This window comes from Chlamydotis macqueenii, chromosome Z (assembly GCF_036417535.1).
Source record: "Chlamydotis macqueenii isolate bChlMac1 chromosome Z, bChlMac1.mat, whole genome shotgun sequence".
Taxonomy (NCBI): domain Eukaryota; kingdom Metazoa; phylum Chordata; class Aves; order Otidiformes; family Otididae; genus Chlamydotis; species Chlamydotis macqueenii.
Genome location: NC_141593.1, coordinates 34419966 through 34441117, shown reverse-complemented (window position 1 = coordinate 34441117; position 21152 = coordinate 34419966). Strand labels below are relative to the sequence as shown.

Here is a 21152-nt window from a genome sequence, read left to right as displayed (position 1 = left end):
ATTGACACTTGTAAACCCTGATTTGCACATTGATAAGCTATAGGTAAAGCTCCTGTTGATTTCAGTTATTTCTGAGGTGTGGTTGTAAACAGAAGAAAAAAGATCTTGGCCACACATACAGGATGAGGGTTAATCCCTTGAAATATAACCAGTTCAACGTGAGTTCCTAATACAAAGTTGTAGCTAACAGTGATGCAAATCTTGCAAAATTAGAATAGGGAAATAGTGCTGCCTTTTGAATAATAATCATGTAGTGAGACCATTACTTGGCACATATTTTAACCAGTTTTTCTGCAGAATGAGCCACATGTAAAGATGTAGCAAAGACGCATTACAATGCTTATGGTCCACTCCTGCCCCTCCTCCTCACAGGCACACCATGACTTATAATTAAAGTTCTGTCAAGCTCACAGCCTTGGTTACCTGCACAGGGGAATTTGTTTGATAGTCATAAATGTCAGGCTTTGAAATTGAATCTAGACACTTTCAAAGGGAAATCTCAAGTTGTGAGAGTTACTGATCATAGGGCTACTGTGCTGGATTCTCGATCACATCAATTCTTCAGCCCAGGTTGAGAACCTTTTTAAATACAAATCATAGTATTTTATTCTATAAGTTTTGTTTTGTTTTACAACAACCGCCCATGAGGGAAATCTGATGGCCATCCTTCAAAATCTAGGACTGGTTGAATTACTGATGATGATGTGTGATTACTTCACCAAGGGAGTTACCCTGTTTCAGGAAGATGTCAAATCTGTACTCTGCAATAGGTTCAATCAGTTGGAATTATCTGAACAACTTCTCTGTATCATCTGATATAGATATCAGGATAGGCTGTTAGTTTGATAAGTTTGGTGAGCTCTTTCACAGGGACATGAGCCTTAAATTTCTCCAGCCAGTTAAACATGCTGTAAAATGGCCCTTACAGATTGCTGGACTTTTATATAGCTGAGCACGGTGCAAATACTAATCTGCTTATCTCAGAAATGCTATCTTGAGTGAAAAACCTTAAGATATTACATCAATATCCTCAAAAACTGGTCCCTTTGCTTATCTGGCTCTGGACCTGTTTGGATACAGTATTCCTTGCACGTACTAGTTTCATATCCAGTTTTAATAATATGAAGCTATCCAATGGTGGTGCGTAAACTGTGTACAATGGCACACAACTATTGAAATTAGCTCCCTTTTTCCTCATTCTGATCTTCAGCTTGTAGTTTAGTTAAATATTAATTCAATTGTGGAGGTGAAACAGAAAAGGCAATTAACCTATCTGAAGGAATGACAGCCAGAATTAAAATACAGACCTTCCTGACTCCATAGCCTCTCTGCATTCCTGAAGATAACGAGAAAAACTCATACACAGCTAGCAACACAACTGAATTGATTTCTAAATTCATTATTACAGCAGAAGTCAGGGAGTGTTCCCAGCTCTCTCAATCATTCATTATACCACAGCAAATTTCAAAAAATTATACCCTGGAAATTCTCAAATCTCACATCAGGAAATCTCAAAAATAGACCCTTATTTTATGTATGAGAATAGTGCATAATTAAACAAAGCGAAGCATGGAAATAAATGAAGTGGTTCAAGGATTTGTAGATCTAGAATAATATTTGATCCTACGGAGTGCACTGTATCTTACTTCAAGGCACTACAGAGAAAAAATAATGGTGTAAATATGTTTCTACTTCTTTTCCAAGAGCACGAGGAGTGAGATGCTGCTTGATGGCTACATTAACATTTTGGAACATTTTCAATTTCTCCCTGAACTCCTCTTTATTGTGACCATTAGATTGTATCATATAACTGTGCTTACTAGACAGAGTTCTATTCATGTAAAGAATTCCTAGCCTGAAAAGCTGCACCCCAGAAGATATCTGGATTATTTAGGCAATGAGGAAGCGCTGAGGCACATGGAGAGATACACACAGTGTCTTCTCTAATGGACAATCCTCAGGACAGAAGTAGATGGAAATCTTATTTGTAAGAAGAGAGATCTACATTTTGGAAGACTCATATCCTTGATTCCTATCAAGGTAAATCAGGATTTGCGGGGGTTAAACAGATGGCAGTACAGAAACAGTAACGACTGGCAGGTGCTCTGACATAAATTTTGACATTTTGACATGATGAAGATTTTTGAAAGGGTTAGAACATTTAAACAACTTTGAAGCTTTGCACAACTCTGAGGCTTTCCTGTTTGTATATGTATATCACATATACATGCACATAAACGTATGTACATAATGTATGTATATATAAATTAAAAGTTGTCATATTTTAGGGGCTCACCCTTGTAACACTGTATGTATCAGCTATAAATAGCCAATATATTTCACACTTTGAGATATCAGCTCTTGCTGCCCGAGGGAGAGGTCTGTCTGATACAGCATTTCAGAGCCTGCGGGAGTCAAAGGTCACTGCCAGGCTGCGCGGGGGAGCCCCGCACCGGCTGCCGTCGGAAGCACGAACTGAGCCCATTTTTTGTGAAAGTTTGCCATCTAGAGGCCGTATCAGGAAGCACCAGTATTTAACATGACTACCTTAATGAAAGAAAAAGAGATTAAGTGAATTTTCTGGATGTTCGTGGGTATAGTTAGTTCAATACTGCACTGCCTTTAATATTTTTATGTTTGGCAATATAATCTTGAAAGTGTCAAGCTGATACTTCTCCTCAAACCAGAATCAGTTCTTCACTAAATTTGTAACGTGCACGCATAATCTGAGCCTGGTTCCAGTGAAAAGGCATTTTATAAATGTTCATAAAACAAAATCGAGACAACTACTTTTAATCCTTTTACAGTAAGAAGGATTGTTTGACAAGCCCTCTATTCTTCTGCTGGTGGAGCAAATATTAAATAAGCAGAGAAAACAAATGCATTCATTGCAGAGACAGAATTCAACATTTGTGACAGGGAAAGGTAAAAAAGTTTGTTTTCTTCTTCGGAATATCAGCATTTTGATTATCCTTACAAAAATATATCGAATTTTTGATTAATTTAGATTTTTCCCTGAGAAAATGCTGATTGATATGTCCATTTCCACTTGTTTATATCAAATTAGAAATGTTGAACAGAAATACCTTTAAAATACATTTAAAAGATTAAGAAACACCTTCAAAGATATTTGACAAACTTTCCAGCAAAGTTTTCAGAAAAGACTAGCAGTGTTATAATTTCAGGAGCATCTGGGAAGTAGTGACAGTTCTTGTATTTCTTCCTCTTCATCATAAAATCTAATTTATAGGTTTGGGGTTTTCCCCCCTGCTTTTCTCACTAGGATACTTAGTTTCCGTTTTTACCCTAAAAAATCTGTACTAAAAATCTCTTGTCTTTCTAAAATGCAGGAAACTGTGCCTACCACCATTTAAAATGTAAGAACGAAGAAAATCTTTGCTGGAGTAGGTCTGATAATTTTAGGAGTAATGAGGTATTCAGCAGACACTGTTTTTATGTCAAATGATAATCACCCTCTTCCCATCCCAGACCAGTCATCCCAGAGGCTTTTATAGGGATAAACTGGTACCTGACAGTGCACATATTCTATCTCTGGAAACATTTTCCTTGGTGACTCAGAATATCCTGTTTGGTACAATGTACAAAGAGGAACAGATAAGGTTACTTACTGTTGAATTTCATAAGCAGAAGACAACTGGTGTTTCACACTCTTAAAAGACTGGGGTCATGACTGCTACCGAAACTGGTTTGCTATAGCAACCTATGTCTTGCTGCAATGGGTGCTGCGGCATTGTCTATAGGCAGGTGTTGGAGTTGGAGCTCAAAGCATTTCACTGATGCCCGTGACCCGTCTTTCCCACAGGGAAGGTGCCCTAAGGCGCAGCGAGGGAAATCCGAGCTCCTAGGCTCCAGGCTGAGTCTAGATCCAAGTGGGCTGATCCAGCATTTTCACTGCACAACTGAGACAGTAAATTACAATCTGAGCCTTGCTGCCCCAGCATGATGGTCTTGGAGGCTGGACACACCACTGACCCAAGGAAGTAATAAATGCCATGGAAGAAATGCCAAATACACCAGAACCCTAAGGGGAGATATTCCTTAGTCTGCATGCTCCTATTTTCAAAACGTTTTCTTTTTACATTTCAGAGAGGCCAAAGTAACAAGATATTAGTGCTGAGGATAGGGTTTTAAAACCATTTCTTAAAATACATGATTTGTTAATCCTCTCTGCATCAGAAGGAACAAGTTGGTGTAGCAAATAAAACATAATGAGAGATTTCTTCTGCCTCTGTCACATATCTGCATTAAAGAGAAAGCACTAGCCAGAAACAAGCTGCTTGAGGGACTGAGGAAACAGACCTGGCAACCATTCATTTTGCATTTTTGCTGGCTTACAAGGCTTGTGTTCACCAGCTTCTCTGAGCAGCACAGCAGGAATGGTAGAAATGGACTGTAATTCTAAATTTAGAAACTGAAAAAGCAATATTATAGCGGCCATGATTTATTTTGAGAATTTGATTCACTCTGCTACTGCATTAGCAAGCATTAAGACCTATGACCAAAGAAAGCAGCCAGTTCTCTAGAACAGCTCTCTGAAGACTCCTTGCTAGAGCAGGCCAAAGACTGACACCCCACTCAAAATCCCAAAGCAGCAGTTGGGGATGCAATGCCATACAGGCCCAAGGTAGCTAAAATAATGCAGAAACTGCAAATTTTTGTAATTTTGTTTCCAACCTTTACATCAAGTACTTAACCACATGCCTCCTTGGTATAAGCCTGAGACCTTTCCTTAAAGTTTGGTGGTAAGGCTTCCAGGTTAACAGGCAGGCAGGAGGGACAGAGCATCCGTTTATGAGAGCACCAGGCACAACTGGCCAGTGTTGGTGGCAGCTGCAGATGATCTGTGTGAGACCAGGTCTGGGACTGCCCCAAACACTTGTTTGTTTGTTTGTTTTCTCAATACCAGAATCAGTAATTAAAAGTTTGTTAATTGCCAATAAATTATTTTGATGGAAATTTCCCTACATGAAGCTGTTTTGTTGCTCCTGACAAGATAGGTCAAAAGTCCTTTAAGTGATCTTTTCTAAAGGCCTTTTGCTGGAACAACTGTGGAAGTTTTTTCTTTCATTGGAAGGGTATGTGCAGTCCCCACATAGCCGGCCTTTTACTCGCTTGATCATGGTGCTGTGCTGCTGCCATCTGTGACTTGCTCGCTTTCCCAGAGTGAGCAGTCATCTGCCGCTTCCATGGAGCACAAGCACTGATGGCAGCTCTGCAGGCTCACTTGTTAGCAAGTGAACATTCACTTGAGGTGTTAAAGCCTCGTCAGAGAAGTAGCAGACAACTGTAGAACACTCAGAGGGTCGTGCTTTAACCTTAGTCAGCAATTGAGTACCATGCAGCCACGCACTCCACCTCCACAGGCATGGGGGAGAATCAAGAAAACTCATCAGTTGAGATAAAGACAGTTTACTAGGATAGCAAAGGAAAAAAAAAAAAATATATATATAAATGGTAATAATAATAGGAATAAAATATACAAAACAAACTATGCACAATTTCTCACCACCCAATGACCTGATGATTGATACAGCCTGTCCCAAGCAGCAATCACAGAATGAAAACTGAAAACAATCCCAGAATGATTCCAAATCCAAGAGAAAATGTAAGTCAGCTCACTGGCCAATCCCCACTTAATATAATGAGCATTACATTTATGGCATGGAATACTCTCTTTGGCCAGTTTGGGTCAACTGTACACCTTCCAGCTTCTTGCAACTGCACATTAGTGAGACTTGGGAAGCTGAGAAAAGTCCTTGGTCTCTTTAGCAACAACTCATAACATCAGTGTATTATCAACATTCTTCACCTATCAAATCCCATACTAAATCCAAAACACAGCAGCTACTGGGAGGAAATTAGCTCCATCCAAGTTGAAACCAGGACACTCGGATGAAGGGAAAGAAAAGTATCTGTACTGAGGTACATCCTGCAGAATTTGATAAAGAGTCTAAATACGATGTTTTGGCCAACTAAACTTATCAGACTTATTGACCCTAATAATTTTCAAAAGAGGGAGAAAATAAACCCCACCCTTAAGGCCTAGGCTACAGAGACTCATGGAGGAATAATTTTCTTTGTAGAGCATTTTTGGGTCTCTTGTGACATGATGAACAAGGGAAACAGCTGCAAATAAATAGCACTTGTTGTACTTCCCATTCATTTGAAAAAATGGTGATAATTCTGGCTCCACCTGATTTAAGGGTTTTGTTTTGCTCTCTCTCTCTCTTCAGATGAAGTAGATAATAATTTGATTCTGCAGAATTCACTGCTCTTGTTTACTCATGGTCCAAGCTCTCTCCAAACTCAGGTGCCCAGAAGATACAGAAATTTCCAGGGCCAGTAAAGCAAGATGTTTAAGTTATGAGGAAAAGGTACTAGTCTGGGAAATTTTCTCAGAAAGTTCTTTGTTTTCCATGTGAATTAGCTGATGTTCCCTGCTCTTTCACTAAGACAAAAGATCAGCAAGCGTTAAGATCCACACCAAGATCAGACTTGCACCAGCAGGTCTTGCAGAGCATGGAAATTAAGACAAAGCAGCTCATCTTCACACAGGTTTGACCTCATGAAGTTCTTTCCACTGCCCAGCAATAGACATTATGTTGACTTTATTTTCAGATACATTTTGGTAGCATTGCTAAAAATAATGAGAACATGGTTTCCAAGTATTTTGATAGACTTATCTTCCATAATTTTTATTAGCATAATTTTATTGGCATTGGAGAACATGTAAATTTTTAGCTTTAGTAAAACCCTGAGGCAGTATTTCCACAGCTTAATTCCCTTCGCATAGGAGTGGCTTCTTTTTGCTTGCTTTGAATATGTCACCTGACAGTTTCCTATAATGTCCCTTATTGCTTGCTTTGGAAAAGGTGGTGGTCAACTGTTCCTAAAAATGTGTTTCTTCTTTTATACAGGGCTAGTTCTAGGTCTTAATTTACAGGTGCAGGTGGAATATGTTTGCATGATTGTCCTGGTTTCAGTAGGGATGGAGTTAATTTTCTCCTCAGTAGCCAGTGTGTTTTGGATTTCATGTGTGAAGAATGTTGATAAAAACATTCTGATGATACGAGTTGTTGTTAATGAGACCAAGGACACTGTCTGGCTTTCCAAGTCTCGTTAAGGTCTCGTTAACATGCAGATGCGGGAAGCTGGGCGAAAGACAGACAGAATAATTGATCCAAACTGGCCAAAGAGAGTATTCCATGCCATAAACGTCATGCTCAGTATATAAGTGGGGGTTGCCCATGGGAGTGGGTATTCCTTTTCTGTTCGAGCATTCTTGTTGGGTATCCGTTCGGGCACCCTTGGCATCCTTTTCTTCTTTCTTGCTTGCTGGCATCGTTCCCTCTACCTTGCTAGCTTGCTCTCCCCCCTTTGCTGGCTGCTTGGTGTCGTTCCTGTGATCGCTGCTCAGGATGGGCTGCGTCGGTCATTTGGACATCGGGTGGTGAGAAATTGTACATTGTTCATTTTGTATATTTTGTAGATATTAATATCCTTATATCCTGTTAGCTTTGTAGCTTTTAGTATTTTTAGTAAACTGTTTTTATCTCAACCCACGAGTTTTCCTTTCTTCCCAATTTCTCTCCCCCGTCCCACTGGGTAGGGGGAGGGTGAATAAGAAACTGTGTGGTGATCCGGGCTAAACCACCACAATGATTTTCAGTAATTACAATAAAAATTCTCTCAAGCCCCCATTATCACCATGTGTAACTGAGCAGAACTTTAGTCATGTCTTCACTTTCTTCTCCTTTTCCTAGAGACATCAGATAGCGCACGTACCCCATAAATTAAAAGAAGCACAAAACATCCTGGGAAAAGCACTGGACTGACATGCAGATAACTTTTTGGTTTCATGCTTCTGTTGAGTGATCTTAGGCCAAATAGGTCTTGCTTCTGATTCCTCACCGAATATGAGTAATGATAATGATATCTGTTGTAAAACAACTTGATATCCACAGATTAGGAGCCATATAACAGCAAAATGTTATAACCACATGAATTCAGAAACTTGGGTCTTTTTTTTCAGGTGGGTCGGTCCAGAGGAACACAAACTCTTAAGATCAAGGATGTGCAAGCAACAATAACTTGTTAGTACTGCCAGAGAAATCTTGGTGGAAACAACTGACTAAAACTCTACACCATTTTTCTAAGGAAAGTGAGGGCTTGTAGCTTGGTGTTAGCTGAGAAAGAACTGGGATTACTAATGAAAAAAAACCACACTGGAAATAACTTTATTGTATTAATTTTTTAAAATACAATTAAATACATTGTACACAATACATTCCAACTCAGAAGAAAACAGAGCTTTTCCCAGGAGTATTACTCTACATTGAAAACTTCTTTTCTACAATCATTTATTTTCTCCTTTTTTTTCCAGCAGAAAGAAAGTATACCTTTTTATGTAGCATATATAATAAAGCTGGCATTTACCAAGAATCTAAAATAAATCAAGTATTCAAAATCCCAATGATATTTACAATTTCTTTGTAAATCCTGTTTCTACGGTTCTGACTAGTACAACCAGGAATTACTTGGCTGCTTTTTGTGCTTTCTGAATTTTACAGATGCCTATTGGTCATATAAAAACCATCCTCTCTCTACAAAGCCTGAACTGGTGTTCACTGATAATGACTTTAAAAGAAAACCATTTTTAACTTTGCATTGGTTTGCAGCAATTTTTGTCTTCTGGTCTTCAGAAATCAAGCATCACACTCCTTTCTAAATAGGAACATAATTAATTCCTGTTGTTCAACAATTAATTAGTTCACAGTTTCTATTTACGTATTGAACATGCATATTGACAGTTCTTTATGTGAAGAGGAAAGACATGAGGAAACAATACACATATTTTAGTCACACTTTGCAAATATAGGTCTTCATCATACAGTGTGTTTCATGAGAGAACTGTACTCTTCTACCAGTTTCTTCTTCTCATTTAATTTTTCCAGTACAGCATCCATTAAGTGTGAGGCAAAAGGACACTAAAAAAGAAACATAGTAAAAAAAATTATCATTGAACTTTATTTTCTTAATGTGAAAAATATTTATGAAATATCTTTAAACCTTTTGATTTCACTTAGTTCTGACAACTACCACACATGCACACATCTGATCTTTAAAGTTCATCCGCCTGGTTAGTGTCTGAAAATTTGCTCCCTATCATAAAAATGATAAAAGAACAGAGTAAAATGAAAAAAGATAAACGCCTTATTGAGCAATTCATGCTTTACTGACCATGTTAATGATGTAAACTGCAGTACAAGCATCTCTGTCATTTATCTTCAATCAGCTGATCAATAACAGGTTACAGTCAACTCTAGGGCACGCAGAAATGGTAGTGTATGTTCACTACTCTCAGGAGGACGAGGCAAAACTACCAGTGCAGCTCTCAGTGCTGTGGCAATTGCTTTAGACTCACACGTGAAAATTTGTAAATAAAAAAAAAACAAAGCCCCTAAAGCTGCAATTGCATTGACTGGGATATTACACAAACATTTGCTTCTCTAAAACACAATATATAAAAAAAAAATGTATTTACATATTTACAGAGAAAAGTGAAAACCTCTTTTATATCTCCTCTGATGTAAAAGATGTATTTGTACAATTGATGTCTTCCACAAAGGAGATTTGGTACATTTTTCAGTGTCGTTGCTTTGATGTTGAAAGAGGTTTTCTTTCACAGTCTTGGTGCATCAGTGCACTTTATGCTTCCAAGTACTTTTGGAGGTGGCACAAAATACTAGTCACTGCAACTCCACCCGGAGAGTGGTCCATGCTGTGCCAGAGGAGAGCAGAACAGTTTTTATTCACCCTCGGAAAATCCCTGTCAGCTTCATGGAGCTCTGTCAGATCCCTTGAACTCCTGGTGAGACCAGTGGTGACCGAGGTGTTAGTCCCACACCAAAAGTAACAGCTGACGCTCACATCAGAGAGATAATTTTACCTTAATAAAGCCACCAGAAACAAATTAGGTAAAATAAAGCAGGAGGTTGTGCAGGCCAATTACCACCTTCCTCTGCTTTTCACAACTGTAATTCAAGGGATACTTTTGCATCTAGAACCACTCTCTAGTTCCACACTATCATATTGCTGCTCCGATTTTAATTTCTCACTTCAATATTCTATCTTAAAGAGAAAACTGTATGGTACTTACATCAGACAGAGTATTGCCTGTTTTGTAGATGTATGAAAAAACCAAACTAAACCAACCAAACAAAAAAACCCAGAGATAAAAGAACATCAAATACAAATGTCTGAACTGATATATACAGATATGAATCTATGTACTGATACATATAATTACCAACAAGTCAGAAAAAAAAATCTGAAATGCTAGCAAGGAAAATCTTGTTAATAGCAAGCATCTGTCATGAAGTGACTGTAATGGCAATCCTCCATGTTGCTCAACAGCTGCTTTGCAGTTACAGAAAAAGGAAGATAATATGCATCATTTTGCTCTTCTACAGGAAAGGGGGTTTTGAAGGGCTGGTACTTGCTGGCCAGACATGTCTCCATCTGTCAGAAATAACTTCTGTCTATAGCAAGAATTTTCTAGTAGTCATGTACACCTGTCAGCTTTCTCCTGTATGCTATTGTGATGACTTTTGGGGGAATAGAGAGATCCAATTCACTGAGCACAAATCTATTCAGAGTAATATAAAACATAATCTTATCTGAAATTCTGTGACACTTACTTGCTACTGTGCTTTAGAAACATTGGCCCCAGCATCCTATTCACTCTAATTGCTTTCCGTCCTTTTCTAAACATGTTTTTTATGAGAATGCTATACCATTATCTCGAAGTCTCTAATTCTTCTTGCCTAGCTTGACTACATTTATTTTTGATACATTTCACCTCCTTAATGTTGTGCCTGAGATGAATGGTTTCTTATTGATGTCTCTGGCTCATATCATTCTAGCTACATTTCACTTGTTCACTACTCTCTGTGGCTTCCATGTCATAGCAAAGTGATTTTTCAAGAACTCTTCCCATTTAGATCATCCATTTATATCAAGAGCATTTGAAAGTTGAACGTTATGTCATTCTTTCAACATTTGTTGGTTTCAGAGAAAGTGCTGTATGTTTTTTTTCTGGTTTTCCTTCCATACAGACACCCAGAACTGGATGATCTCTACAGTCTTCATCTTTAATAGAAGCCTGTCAGATTTACTTTTAATGATGGCTCTGTAACTATCCTGGGAAGCTTCCCTCTACATTTCTCCCCAGGACTTTATAACCATTGAAGATGTCTCTACTCCAGAGTATTCATCGCAGCTTCCAAACCTGGCAGATGCTTGGGGAAGGCTTTGGGAGTTCAGTGAGTGCTAAGTGCACACCTAAGGAGTGAAAACTTGTTTATACCACTGATAATTATATATTTTAATACAGAATGATAATTCCTTCAAATGTTTTCCAGTTATCTGTGCCACAACCAATTTATCTGAACACTAAGCACTAACAACGATAATGATCCTAAATCAGTACATTATGGTAGGCTTTAGGACAAGTAGTATTTAATGGACTTATATAAATTCAGAAAATTTGAAAGTACAAAGTACATGTGGATTTAAAGTTTTTATTTATTTATTTATCTTTACCAGAATTGTAGATTTCTTCTTTGATACTAGAAAGCCATATGAATGAATGGCTTATGTCTTACATTACTTATCAGACAGATTTCTTGGTACATGGATAATTGTAAGGTAATATGATGCTAAAGAATCAGAAATGCTGACAATTATTTCTGTTTCTCTCACCTATTTATTCTTACCTTGAGTATACTTCTTCTGGAGATCCCTTCTGTAAAAAATTAACTAGTAATACTTATCAACCTTACCCAACAGGACTGAGTCTCACTCAGCACAAGTGCCTACCAGTGAAAAGACTAATAATGAATGCAAAGCAATGTTGCTATTCCAATGAGACCCACTGTCTCCATTCATAGAGGACATTGTTACTTGGCCTCTGCTTCACAAAGTCTAAAAGGTGTTAAACATAAAAATAAATTTCTGGAATACACTAATTAGTGGTTACACCTATTTTAAATCTCCCCATATGAGAGCAGACTGCAGAACTGCCTTAAATTGAATTAAGTGAACCACAAAGAATAACCTGAAATAAAACTAAAGAAACTCAGATTATAACGACCAAAATATCCTAATTTCACTACAACCTAAAAGTCAAAGTTTAAAAAAAAAAAATTAGAGAAATGCTTCACTTCACTATTTATTGTTCTTTGTTGATTCTGCTTTGTGATGGCTGTATATATGTGATTTATATAAATATTTATATAAATATAAATGTGCCTGTCTGTATTCTTATCCTGAGTAATCAAGCCAATCTCTCCTTGCTTTCAGTCCAGGACAAGTGATGTAATGTGGTTTTCTTTCTGTGCATGAGATAAAACATAGATTTATACCATAATGGATTGTTAGTGCACAGGAACGAGCTCTTACGCTTGTAATGACAAGAAAATAATGGTTACTATCTGATGGTCTGACACGATGTTAACAGTGCCCAGGATATGGTTCAGACAGCATTGGTGCTGCTTTTTAAGGTGCAGGTACTTGAAATGCCTGGTGATGCTGGCAGTGGTGAGTGTGCACGTGTGTGTTTGTGCAGTGGGTGAACACACGTGTGGCATGCGAGCAAGGGACAGGCAATGAGCAGAGACTCGTTCAAAGAGAAGAAGACAGACACAGGCTGGAGGGAGACTAATGAAAGCAAAGCAGGCAAGTTCCAGCCTGAGAAATTTGAAAGGAAACAACCGTAGCTGTTAGTGCACATTCCCAGATGACACCAGAGGAAATCTATATTTAGAAGCCAGTACAAATCCTAAAAAGGGGTTGGGGAAAATCCCTACTGATGAAGAGTGAATATACAGTTTCAAACTCTGTTCTAAGAGATGGATTATACACATACCTACAGAGACTCCATGGAACAAAGAGGAAGGAGTTTTTCTGGAAGTTTTCACCATTGGAATATGATTTGTAGATTCATAATGAGGTCATGAGAGGAAAGATTTTACTAGGCTGCTTTGTTTATGTGAGATGTGATATCCCGAGGAGTACATGAGGAGGGAGGGAAGGCAAGTGCTGCTGTATATCTGATAAGGGACATGCTAAATCAATGCTGTCATTTGGTTCAATGCTTGGAAGAGTTAGGCAGATGATTTGTATTTTATTAAAAAATATTTTTTGGAGACTTTAGGCAATGATCTGCACTGGGCTAACATGCTGTACTCTCATACAAAATTATTAACGGATTGTTCAGAAATGCTTTTCCTTACAATCAGTCACAACGAATGAAAGCCTTGGGTGGTACAAGAAATATTGTCTAAGCCATGTGAAAAGAAGTCATCCTCTTGATTTAGCTATGTAAGTTTCCTGTGATAGGAAAAAGCTAGAGAAGTTGCTGGTTTGGGTTTTTTTTAATGATTATAAAAAGAGAGTGCTACTATACTGTGACAAATTAAAATAATAAGATGTACGCACCCAGATGTGAGGAATAAAGTAGGTAAAAGCCTCATCACTTGCCATGCAAGCTGAAAACACACATACAGGACGTAATCATACTTGTTCCTTCCTCTCCCAAATACCATGAATTGCTAAAAACTGAATGGTCTATAATGTGACACCTGTACCAGCTTCTCTCTCCCATGCCCAATCACTAATGCATAATCAGACTGATGTCTCTACACGGCTCAGATATCCCTGTGCAGGCAGCACTCACCTGCACGTGTTCCTGTGAAGCCTCTCCACATACAGATTCTTCAGAGGCAAGAGAACCTTCTACCTTTTATCCTAATGTCAGTTATTACAACATTTCATTTTTATACCTTTGTGAGAACACTCTAGTCATTGGATGGTAATGTGCAAATACAAAAAAGGCAACTGAAAAAACACTTGTTGCCCACTCAAGAAGCAGGTTTAGACGACAAATTATTTTTACTAGCTCTGCAAAATTCAGAACATGACTGTACTTTTCAATTATATGATTCTTATTTACATAGTAACATCTTGATGCAGATATGTCTCCACCAAACTGTAAGCTTCTTAGCAGTGGTGTAGTTCCTTCATATGTGTTTCTACAGAAGGTGATAAAATAAGGACACACAACCTCTGACTGAGGTCTGTAAGCTTCAGGAATGCAAAAATATTTATCACTGAAATACTAAGATTCTTGTAAAGCTGATAGAAATTAGTATTTTTCAGGTCATAAGAGTATGGAAAATAAAGGTACAGATGAAGTGTAAAACAGAGGTATGCTATCCTTTATCAGTACACTTTAGGGGAATCTATAAAATGACAGTAAAAAGCAACTAGAGCTTCCTTCAGTCCCCCCAAAAATTCTAATGCAGTAGTAAAATGGCATATGTCAGTAATAAAAATAAAATGTCTATGACATTTTAAATGTTATCGTACTGTCACAGTGGAATAAAATTAGCTTGAAGAATGATCTAAAGGGATATGATGCAGTTCATTATGTGTAACAGCAACAGCAGCAGTTTCCCAGTGTTCATAAAGGTTTCTCCATTAAATTTACCTCCAGTCAATAATTAGGAGTCCACAAATAAACCTAGGCAATTAAATCAATACTGCTGGGCAATTATGTTCCAAAGTCCTGGCTCAATGGTACAAAAAGACACTATATCAAACTGCAATATTAAGTGATCTGATGCAATTTTCAACCGAACATTTTCTCAGAGTAACAAAAAAGGGCAAGCCTGCATCTTTGTTCAAGATGCAAACAGGTACACAGTTTGCCAATCTGTATCATTAAGTGAGCAGCCTGTTATGAGCAAAGTCCTGACAGAAAGCTTTCATTTCACCATGAGCTTTAGTTTTCTGATCAGAAATATTACCAACGCCTGCTAAAGGAAACCATAACTAAACTATTTACAAGATATGAGTTAAGCATTTTAAAAGGCATAGAGCTCTTTTGTGAGCTGCTCCCAAACAGAAACCAAGAAATCTTAACAATTCCTGTCCATGTGACTTAGCATGGACAGAAGTGAAAAGCAGAGCTGGCTGGTCCCAAAAAGCACTGATCTTGTGATTCTAAAGATGACTAGCTTGCCAAGAATTACTTTTACCCTCTGAGTTCCTCCTGAAGACCCCCACAAGATGGAGCAAAAATCACTGAAAACCACTATTAACTTGTACACAGACTGATACAGCTAAGAGCACTGAGCTCCTCTATCCTTAGCTAACATTTGCAATCCTAATATAACTGGTTATATAGTCAACAGTCTCCTCACTCTCTGTGCCCTGCTTTTTGCTGTCAGTTTATATCAGACAAAGAGAGGTGATAAAATTCTACTTAGGATTTTTTAATTATCTGCCAAAGAATGGTAACAAAAAATAGCGAAAGAATCCTCCATCGTATTCCATTAATCTGATTCCTATTTTGGAGTCCAAAATATGGAGAAAATATTGAAATTTATAGATTTTTTAAAAATTCTTAAAACGAAGGCAATTTAGTGAAGAGAAATACTTGTGCTTTTATTGCCGAGTTCCATGTAACGTTACGAGGTTAAATTAAAATGCCAGTATTTCTGACAAAGCCAGTAAAAGCAAACTGGTATTTCCATCTCAATTAAGCAGTCTTAATGGTAGTAACTTTTGATAAAGAGGAAAAAAACCTGTCATTTCTTAAAAATCTGGTCATAGGACACAATCTAGACACAAAAACTATTAATGATGAAATACATAAATCTGAAAGTGATTGTTCCCTTGAAATGGCTTTCAAAATATTTTCAATCATTCACATTCTTAACAGAAATGAACTAGATGGCTAATGGACCCATGCTAGTGAATATGCATTAGGAACACTGGATTTATAAATCAAATTTTATTTCTTCTTAGACATCAGCTACCCATCATCTGAATAAAGTAGACAACTAAAATATAACGGAAAAGTTTTAAGAGTCAGTGTATGTTGTCAGTGATGTCCAAACAAAAGCTGACTATGGCTAGAAAAGCAGGGCTCTCACCTGCCAATAAACTGCCCTTGATCACTTACAAGAGGGGAGCATCCCAGCAGACACTGTGTGTATTAAAAAAAGACTTGAAAGAGAAGAAAAAGTATCACACAGGTCACAGCGGCAGTCTCAATGGACCCCTCAGGGATTTCTGCTAGTCTCAGCCTTGTCATCCTCTATGCAGCTTTCCTCTCTGCCCAGAAAATGTCGATAGGAAAATGTTTGAGGGGCCTCTCGTGGAAATTTTTTCATTCTTTCTGCATTGACAGGATGCCAAATCAATATTTACTTCCCACTAACAAGCTGCTCGAGGTCTCAGTAGAAAATATTGTAGAGAATGTGGGAAGACACGATAATAAACAGCTGTCTGGCTATGAGGAAAACATGAATTGACTGGAAACAGGTCCACAGTAAAAGGTCACTGAAACCCATGAACTCCTCAGGTGTCCATATCAACTACTAACTTTAAAGGCAGATAATAAAAAATCTCTTTTTCCTAAGAGGTATGAAAGAATGGATCCTTTTCACTCTAGCAAACATTACATAGTGTCTCAATAATTCAATTAACACATTTGCCAAGATCTGTGCTGGTTTTCTCCAGTTTTGTTTCACTGGTTTCAGCTGTTAAGTTAGGTATCATGAATCCTTGATTAATATCTCTTCAGTTTTAGCCAGTGACTCTTATTTTAAGATAAATAAAAAGGAAATGCTACAAACCAAGGATTTTACATTGCCTTACCACAGTATAGTTTGGGATCATCAATGGCAACATAACTACAAAAGCAACAGATTAATTACAACCTAAAACCACTTAGCTACTCAGAGTAGACAGTTACAATTCATCAAGGAAAGATGTAAATTTAGCACCTGTGCTTCAAGAAGTTTCTGTATATACTGCAGCCATTCTTTATCTTTTTCAAATTCCATTTTTGTCTTTGCTGTTTCCTAAAAATAGAAAAACATAACAGACACAATATTTTGACACCACCTGAGAAGAACATAATGAACAATAACAGAAATGTGTAACTGGATATCCCTTAAATAAACAGCATGTGAAAGTGAGAACTATGCTTGGAAAACTAGTTATCTGAAGCATATCCACCAAGTATGAGGGTTCTGTTAAATTTATAAACCTATCCTCGTCTGTGATTGTCCCTAGAAACGTGCACTGCATGTTCTTCTCACATGAATATACAGGTGTATGTGATCTATGTGCAAATTTTATGAGTTCAATGTAAAGGTTCCTGAGTCTATACACTGTTAAATGCAATATGTATCTAAAAATTGTGTAGTGTAGATTCATCACCTGTATTTTAAATTTGTTTTCTATTTATAGTTAAGTACGTTTGTGTGTTTTACACATATATTCACAACAGTGATTACAACAAAGTATATAGGATGTAGAAATTACTCTGAGAATGAGGTAAGCATGTGACAATTCTGCCAAAGTGAATCACTTTACAGGAATGTATAAAAGTTAGTAAACAGGGCAGGGATTGCTCCATTTTATTTGTATTCATAAATGTAATCCATATCAGTGCATACACATACAACACACCTTTATTTAATCAACGTGAAAACTCTCTTTTGTGACTTCTCTAATATAAAGCTGCAATAAGGCTAAACCTAAGTCGTCACCTGAGTACTGTTACAGCCCAATAATGGTGAACTCCTAGACACTCTTATTAAACTAAGTGTACAGGCTTTTTCATGTATTATTTGGTCTAAATAAATCTGAATGAGAAATCCTATTACTGTATCTATTTATTTTAGAGTGATTTGATGAAACACTAACAAATATTTCAGAATAAAATGTATGACAGAATCAACAAAATAAGGCAATGCATTCCCCCAGCAACCATCTGTTTACTAGAAATACCTTTAATAGGTATCACAATTCAAGAAGGGAAGCATCAATGGAATCAATCTGGCACAGCAAGACACATTCTGATTTTGTTTTCATTAATGCAGTAGCCTATTTAAAATGTATAACCTTCCCAAATAGTCTCATGAAAAAGGAAACTACTAAAGATTTTCAAATAATGTCTCTACATCTACATGCTCAAACCAGTATATTTATATTTTATTTATGTATGCCCAAAGTCTTGCCACCTTATGAGTCTCTAACATGACCTTTTTATTTAAATTCAACTGTTCGATTCTTTTTGTGCTGGACGTTGCACAATGAAATTCCAGTATTTACTTGGAAATCCTTTTCCTCAAGAACATAAATATATAGTACCTTCTGATCTAGCCCCTTTTTACTGAAGAGTCCTTAAAACAACTTACCTCATCATCTTCTACTTCTAATATTTCCTCAAGATCAGTTGTTGAAACATTAAGGATAGATGCTGCCAACTGAACAGACTCGTGGGAAAGACCCTTTTTGCACGCTCTCACTTCTTCCATTTTTTTTGCATGTTTGATTTTTGTTCTCAGTTCCTGTACGCTGTGCTGTAACTCTCTGGTTAGAGCCTGGAAGATGCAAGTGAAAAATACATGGTTGCAATTTTTCTTAAAGTGCAAACTCTATGGAAAAACCAGCATCATTTAAACAAAGCTCCTTTAGATGGGAATTATCTTCATTCTGTGTTATTGATTCAATAAGATATGTGCCATATTATTAAACAATGTGATATTTAGAACACAAAATATGAATTAACACATTAAAACAGCAAATGCTCTTAAATACAGGTACAATTTGTTTTAATGTATTTAGCAAAACAGCTATATTCATAATGCCATCAGTAATAAGACAAAGCAGCTTCTGCAGAATCAATTAAAAATCATTTCCTGATCCAGCCTTCCAGAAATGTTCCTGAAAAAAACAGAAGTCTCAGGTTTTACTGTGGTCAAACAGAGACCTTTTTAAAGCCTATTCATACCTCACTGCGTGGAGAAACACCACTATACCTCTATCATAAACCTGAGATTTCAGTTCCCATAAAAACAGGGTAATTCAAGACTGCCCTGGCTACTGACTCTTCCTACTACAATTCCTACACCCGGCACCACCACAGTAGCGGTTACGCACTGTTGATCAGCCGCCAACCTTGGGGCACACAAGTCCGCCGTGCTATCGTTCAAGGCTGGCACAGGAAGGGTTGTGTTCTGTGAGCAGCGAGCCCACACAGAAGGCCCTGCCAGGCAAGGCAATCTCTTTGCAAGGATGCTGTTAGCAGAGAGTAGGTGTTTTAAACAGACACTGGCTCTGGCAGCAGGGGGAAGATCGGGCGCCAGACCAGAACCACTGCAACTGTTCTTCGACTCTGGCTTTGACCCGGTCTCAAGCAGGAATGCCAAGAGAAGCCTCAATTTTAGATCCTATTTCTGCTGTTGAGGACTCTTAGTTAAACAAGAACTAGAGCTTGACAGGATGTCTGACACTGCTAATGCTGCATAACTAAACTGCCATTATTATCAGTAGTCCTATTACTGGTAACTAATAAAGACAATAATAATAAAGGAAAATTCCGTGATCATTTCTGAAATGTGGTATACACTGTTAAGCCAGAAATATGCTTGCAGCTTAAAAAAAAAAAAAAAACCCAGAAAAACAGAAGAATACTATTAAAAAAAACCCAAAACAACCGTTTGAAAGATTTAAATGAAAGGAAAGGAGAACCATTACATGGAGTGGAAAAAACAGACTACCAGGATTTAGTAAAGCTGATTTAAAAATCAAGGAAAAGTGAAAAATAGAGACATGACTAGACAAAATATTGTATTTGCAGTTAACAGGAAAGAAGAAACCCAGAAGGGCAAGACCACTGTCCTTTATTTAAAACCAGAATAAAAGAAACAGTATGAAACATCCAGCTGAAAAGACTTTGTTGACTTGAATGACAGCTGAATGGAACACAAATCTGATTTTGGTTTTTGCTCCCCAATACCACAAAAGTGTTGAGCTTGAATAATACCTTCCACAAATGAACACGAGACATACTGCACAACACAGAATTGAAGGTTCAAGTTCCTACCTCTCCTGTTCCTAAAGTTCTCTGGTTCAGTAAAATAACACTAAGCATTAGTATAAATCATTGGTTGTATAAATGAAATTATTTTGTGTCAATATTTATGCAAGTACCACAAAAGCATTTTGTCAAAAGAAGAGCAAGAGAGTTTTATTTCAAAATTGTTGGCTGAGAGACCAGGGCAGTAACTCATTGTCAGAAAATCCTCCTACCATATTCAACTTCCATGACTCAAGCAGAACTATGACTGTCTATGACAGAAACCTTGTCTGAGTTTAAAATGAGAGAATAAGTCTTTCTTTTGATCGTCATACGTGGGGCTTATCTTATTAAACTATCTCTCAGCAGCAGCTGATAAACTCCTGAAAATTCTTTTTCTGCAGAATGCCTTCATCTCATAGAAACTGACTGCAGAATTATGAAGGCTGTTTATTGGCATTTGTGGTAAAGTACTCTACAGCCTCTAGTATCCAAAATACAGTCATTAGAGTCATATGTGAAAAATAAGGCTCCTTTATGGACTTTCAAACTGGACCCTCAGAGGTCAGCTATTTTTGAACTTGTCTTCTTCACATTATTGGATAAGTGCCTTAAAAAATTATAGTCTCCCTATGATTTTAAGTTGCTTTTTCTATTGCTATATCCTCATCAGTCATGTACAAAGATATTCATGTGCTAAATTGTTTACTTACTAGTGATTTCACTTATATGTCAGTTCATGCTTTACTACAGAAATGCTCAATGTCAAAGCCACACAAGTCTTTAACTGCATTACAAAGACCCATTTTCAAACTGAAAATGACAAAACCCTGAATTAACCAACACAGGTTTTGTTGGTGAGTGTACTGAGGCCAGTATAATACCATTCTTTGATTAAGAAATTGATCCAATGAATTCTGGAGCTAAGTGTAGGATTTTAAATGAAAACATTTCCCACTGTGTATTTCAGAATTGCTTGTTTTTAAACTTATATGCATACACAGGTGTTCTGGTTTTGTTAGTGAGGGGGGGCCTAAGGTGGTAGCTTCTGTAGGAAACTGCTAGAAGTCGCTCCCCTTTGTTCAGTGGACTCGGCTGGGCCTAGGGCGGACCCGCTGCTGGCCAAGGCCAAGCCAATTGGTAGCAGAATGTCCTGTGATAACGCCTCTGCGATAACGTATTTAAGTAG

General features: G+C 37.5%; 1 protein-coding gene across 1 annotated transcript in view; it reads right to left on the bottom strand.

Moving 5' to 3' along the window:
* Positions 1-8231: 8231 nt before the first annotated feature.
* The window catches only part of CNTLN (centlein), a 192252-nt gene continuing 179331 nt past the window's right edge, over positions 8232-21152 (bottom strand). Inside the window, exons 23-25 of the mRNA XM_086770504.1 lie at positions 18300-18485; positions 16878-16955; positions 8232-9008 (exon numbers count right to left, since the gene is read on the bottom strand). Of these exons, the coding sequence (XP_086626630.1) occupies positions 8907-9008; positions 16878-16955; positions 18300-18485 (366 nt within the window). The 3' untranslated portion in view covers positions 8232-8906. The remainder of the gene's footprint in view (positions 9009-16877; positions 16956-18299; positions 18486-21152) is intronic.